General features: G+C 34.3%; 1 protein-coding gene across 1 annotated transcript; it reads left to right on the top strand.

The window, feature by feature from the left end:
• Positions 1-262: 262 nt before the first annotated feature.
• On the top strand, positions 263-2,200 carry LOC139891698 (cytochrome P450 76C1-like). Its single transcript, XM_071874679.1, has 2 exons — positions 263-1,216; positions 1,316-2,200. Exons 1-2 carry the CDS (start codon positions 287-289, stop codon positions 1,928-1,930), a joined length of 1,545 nt encoding a protein of 514 aa, XP_071730780.1. The 5' UTR covers positions 263-286; the 3' UTR covers positions 1,931-2,200.
• Positions 2,201-5,790: the final 3,590 nt, after the last annotated feature.

The raw sequence follows: 5,790 nt of genomic DNA, 5'->3' as shown, positions 1-5,790 counted from the left end.
TGTTTTTATTTAAACAAAATGCGTTTTTGTTTTTGTTTCTTACCTATCTTTTGACTAATAATTGAAAGTTCCAACTTGATCAAACTCTTCAAAAAGTTACAAATATATTCTAATTATCACATGGTCCAGCAGCCAACTTATTCGTGTCGTATAGTTGCACGATACCCATGGTCCAACATCCGTAGTTTTTTATTTTACTACCATATATATATAACAATCATAAGATTCTATCATTTATGTATTACAGAAAATGAACATACATTTTAAAGATAATATTTATTTCACTATGATCAACTACTGGTCATGGTGGTGGGAAGTTGATAACGAAAAAGATAAGCTTGCTCGTACGATTCTTACTATACTTGTTCCGGTACTAGTACTTATATGGTATAAGTGGACGTTATGGTATACGCACAAAGGAAGGTCCCGATTGCCACCAGGCCCAAATGGCTTACCTATTGTAGGCTATCTTCCATTTCTAAGATCCAATTTACACGAAAGATACACTGATATGGCTCATAAATATGGCCCAATATTTAGTTTTAGGCTCGGAAGTAAGCTTCATGTTGTGGTCAACTCTGTTGACCTTGTGAAGCTTGTGGCTCGTGAACTATATCAGACGTTTGCTAACCGGAATCCTCCAGTCACAGCTCTTACTATTACTTATGGTGCGCTTGATGTTGTTTGGTCTAACAACAATGCACACTGGCGTAATATGCGTAAACTTTTAGTTAGTCAAGTCATGAGTAACACAAATCTTGATGCTTGTCAGGGTTTTCGAACAGATGAAGTAAGAAAACTGGTTAGGAATGTTTATAATAAGATTGGGTCCAAGTTTGATATTAATGAAATTGCTTTTGATACAGAGCTGGATGTTGTGACAAAAATGTTATGGGGTTGTAGTAAGGATTCAAGTTATATTGGAGCTGGGTTTAGAGAAGTTGAGTTCAAGATTATTGAGTTAATAGGCGCACCGAATATATCTGATTTTATCCCGATGTTATCTTGGTTTGATCTACAGGGAAGGCAGAGAGATATGCAGAAGCTAAGGGACCATCTTGATAGGATTTTCGATAGTATAATTGACGAAAGGATCAACAATGTTTGTTCTAGAAACATGGAGGGAGATAGAAAGGACTTTTTGCAGATCATGTTAGAGCTTAGAGACCAGAATCCAACGTCTTTTAACGTCAAACAAATCAAGGCCTTGCTATTCGTACGTTCGTTTTCGTAATGTTTATTCTTCTTACGAAAGCCCGTATTTACTTTATCATGACTTATATACTAATTAAAGAACATAAATTTGTTATAACAGGACATATTGACTGCAGCGACAGACACAACATCGACGATGGTAGAATGGGTGATGACCGAGATTTTGAATAATCCAGGTGTGAAGACAAAAGTACAAGAAGAATTAACAAAGGTTATTGGTATGAACATAGTTGAAGAATCACATTTGCACAAATTAACATATTTGGATGCAGTAGTCAAGGAGACATTCAGGATACACCCTCCACTTCCTCTCCTAATCCAAAGATGCCCAGATGAATCATGCATTGTGGACGGATATACCATTCCAAAAGGTGCTACTGTCTTTATTAACGTTTGGGCGATCCATCGAGATCCCAAGAATTGGGCTAATCCATTAGAGTTCAAGCCTGAGAGATACTTGAACGGAAAATGGGATTACAATGGAAATAATTTGAAGTTTTTACCATTTGGAGTAGGGAGAAGAATATGCCCGGGAATCCCACTTGGGGAAAAAATGTTGATGTATATATTAGCGTCGCTTTTGCATTCTTTTGATTGGAGTTTGCCGGATGATAACGAGTTTGAGATTTCAGACGAATTTGGATTTGTGACGAAGAAACGAAAGCCTTTAATAGCTATTCCATCTCAACGATTATCTAATGTCAACCTCTATTAATGATTTAATAAATAGGAGTGGTTCTGGTCAGCTTTATTAAGAGTCTTATTCACTTTGAGGTTACGAGTTCGAGCCGATCGTAGATAAAAGTGAGTGTGTGTGTAAAAGTTGAATTTCTTTCCTTTGCAGTTAGTAAGATATTAGTTATTTTATGTTTGTCTGTTGTTCTCCCATTTGGGTATAATACTGTTATTAGAATTTGTTAGTGCATAATCTCAAGTTCTATTTTGTAATGAGTTCTATTAGTTTTGTTTTTTCTATTTCAGTCGTGTAAGGATTACGTCATTAATACATTGTGTTTGGATTGTTTAAATATGATGACATGAAATGGTTCGAGCAGTTTGGTTGGCTGCTCAGACCATCGACCGATGGTAGAGACCATCGGTCGAGGGACTATCACCATCGGCCGTAGGTCCCAGACCACCGGCCGATGGTCACTGTGATTATATATAAATACGGGTTTTGGGTTTCATTGTTAGGTTACACACCCAATATCCTTTAGCCGTCGTAATTCTCTGTGATTACAGTCCCAGACCAAACCCTAACCGAATACAAACCTCTAGGCGTCGATTATATCGACGTAGTGTTGGTTAGATTGATTCCGAAAGTGAAACACGTATTCGATTCACCCTAGTTATTGTTTTCCGCCTTTCATCTAAGTTTCACGTTTGATCTAAGATTCAAATAACGTCTACAAAGTGGTATCAGAGCTGAGGCTTCCTAATCAAAACGTTTTTGAGTCGAATCAATGGTCTAAACCGGTTTTTGAGTAAAAGTTGAGATTTTTACGTTTAATTTTTGTGTTTTTGTGTTTATTATTGTTACTGGGTGTTTTTCTGAAGTTTCTACCGGTTTTGTTTAAGTCTAGAACGTCAAAATTGATCAGATTTGTAGTTTTTATCGAAAACCCTAGGTGTTTCTGCCCAGAATTCGTAAGAACTACCCTCAGCCGAGCGTCTCTGACCATCGACCGTTCGTCATACACAATCGACCGATCGTCTCTTATTGAACCGGAGGACAGTCTTTCATAACATTGAATCGTTTGTCTTTACCATCGGTCGTTCGTCTCTTGACCATCGACCGATCGTCACCTACCATCGATCGATAGTACCTTCCATCGACCGACGGACATAATTCTAGGATTCAGTTACAAAGTCTACACCATCGACCGTTAGTCATCGACCTCCGACCGATCGTCATCGACCTCCGACCGATTGTCTTGTCCTTCGGCCGATCCTCTTTTGAGACAGAATCTTATAATTATTTTTAATTAATCTTAATCAGTTAAGATGTCTGACTCAAACGAACAAGTGATGAGTGAATACAGTGCATTAGTTATTGCACCTGGACTACAAAAGCTATTACTGAATGAAAGTGAATATGGTTCTTCGAATAAAGTACCTAGACTTGACAACCTTAAGAATTTCTTGGACTGGAAAGTTAGGTTTGTTATTTACTTAAATGGTGTCGACTCTAGACTTTGGGAATGTATTGAGAATCCGTATGTATGGCCATGCAGAGCAGATGGTGAACCCAAAGAAACTTCACAGTTTAGTCCCACAGAGCGTGAAGAGTACAATCTTGAGTGTAGATGTTATGCACAGCTAACCTAAGCGTTGTCTAAGGAGATTTTTCAGCAATTTAAGAACCGAAACAAAACATCGTATACTATCTGGTTGGCTCTTCAATCAGCAACAGAGGGTACAACTATGTAGTGACCCGAACTTTTCCATGTTTATATATATATTAAATGAAATTGCTATTTACATGATTAAGTGTTTTCAACATGTTAAGCAATCAAACTTGTTAAGACTTTATTAATTGAAATAGGTTTCATATAGACAATTGACCACCCAAGTTGACCGGTGATTCACGAACGTTATAACTTGTAAAAACTATACGATGACATATATATGGTTATATATATAGTTAACATGGTTTTATTATAAGTATGTATCTCATTAGGTATTTTAACAATGAGTTATATACATAAAAATGAGACCATTAATTTAAGAAACTCGAAAACGATATATATAACGATTATCGTTATAACAACGTCTTACTAGGTACATATGAATCATATTAAGATATTGATACACTTGGTTAATTATGTTAAATGATAAGTAAATATATTATTAAGTGTATTAACAATGAAATACATATGTAAAAATAAGACTACTAACTTAATGATTTCGAAACGAGACATATATGTAACGATTATCGTTGTAACGACATTTAACTGTATATATATCATACTAAGATATATTATATATCATAATATCATGATAATATAACAATTTAACATCTCATTTGTTATAATAAACAATGGGTTAACAACATTCAACAAGATCGTTAACCTAAAGGTTTCAAAACAACATTTACATGTAACGACTAACGATGACTTAACGACTCAGTTAAAATGTATATACATGTAGTGTTTTAATATGTATTCATACACTTTTGAAAGACTTCAAGACACTTATCAAAATACTTCTACTTAACAAAAATGCTTACAATTACATCCTCGTTCAGTTTCATCAATAATTCTACTCGTATGCACCCGTATTCGTACTCGTACAATACACAGCTTTTAGATGTATGTACTATTGGTATATACACTCCAATGATCAGCTCTTAGCAGCCCATGTGAGTCACCTAACACATGTGGGAACCATCATTTGGCAACTAGCATGAAATATCTCATAAAATTACAAAAATATGAGTAATCATTCATGACTTATTTACATGAAAACAAAATTACATATCCTTTATATCTAATCCATACACCAACGACCAAAAACACCTACAAACACTTTCATTCTTCAATTTTCTTCATCTAATTGATCTCTCTCAAGTTCTATCTTCAAGTTCTAAGTGTTCTTCATAAATTCCAAAAGTTCTAGTTTCATAAAATCAAGAATACTTCCAAGATTGCAAGTTTACTTCCAAGTTTTCTAAATTAATTCCAAGTAATCATCCAAGATCAAGAAACCTTTGTTACTTATAGTAGGTTATCTTTCTAATACAAGGTAATAATCATATTCAAACTTTATTTGAATTTCTATAACTATAACAATCTTATTTCGAGTGGAAATCTTACTTGAAATTGTTTTCGTGTCATGATTCTGCTTCAAGAACTTTCAAGCCATCCAAGGATCCTTTGAAGCTAGATCTATTTTTCTCATTTCCAGTAGGTTTATCCAAGGAACTTGAGGTAGTAATGATGTTCATAACATCATTCGATTCATACATATAAAGCTATCTTATTCGAAGGTTTAAACTTGTAATCACTAGAACATAGTTTAGTTAATTCTAAACTTGTTCGCAAATAAAAGTTAATCCTTCTAACTTGACTTTTAAAATCAACTAAACACATTTTCTATATCTATATTATATGCTAACTTAATGATTTAAAACCTGGAAACACAAAAAACACCGTAAAACCGGATTTACGCCGTCGTAGTAACACTGCGGGCTGTTTTGGGTTAGTTAATTAAAAACTATGATAAACTTTGATTTAAAAGTTGTTATTCTGGGAAAATGATTTTTATTATGAAGATGAAACTATATCCAAAAATTATGGTTAAACTCAAAGTGGAAGTATGTTTTCTAAAATGGTCATCTAGACGTCGTTCTTTCGACTGAAATGACTACCTTTACAAAAATGACTTGTAACTTATTTTTCCGACTATAAACCTATACTTTTTCTGTTTAGATTCATAAAATAGAGTTCAATATGAAACAATAGCAATTTGATTCACTCAAAACGGATTTAAAATGAAGAAGTTATGGGTAAAACAAGATTGAATAATTTTTCTCATTTTAGCTAAGTGAAAATTGGTAACAAATCTATTCCAACC

Source organism: Rutidosis leptorrhynchoides, chromosome 2 (assembly GCF_046630445.1).
Source record: "Rutidosis leptorrhynchoides isolate AG116_Rl617_1_P2 chromosome 2, CSIRO_AGI_Rlap_v1, whole genome shotgun sequence".
NCBI classification, from domain to species: domain Eukaryota; kingdom Viridiplantae; phylum Streptophyta; class Magnoliopsida; order Asterales; family Asteraceae; genus Rutidosis; species Rutidosis leptorrhynchoides.
Note: the sequence above shows the minus strand (reverse complement) of the source record. Positions and strands in the feature narration are given on the sequence as shown.

Coding starts and splice junctions, on each gene's coding strand:
- LOC139891698 (XM_071874679.1), top strand. CDS start 287: ATGATCAACTACTGGTCATGGTGGTGGGAAGTTGATAACGAAAAAGAT. Junction 1,217..1,315: donor AAATCAAGGCCTTGCTATTC/GTACGTTCGTTT, acceptor TTGTTATAACAG/GACATATTGACTGCAGCGAC.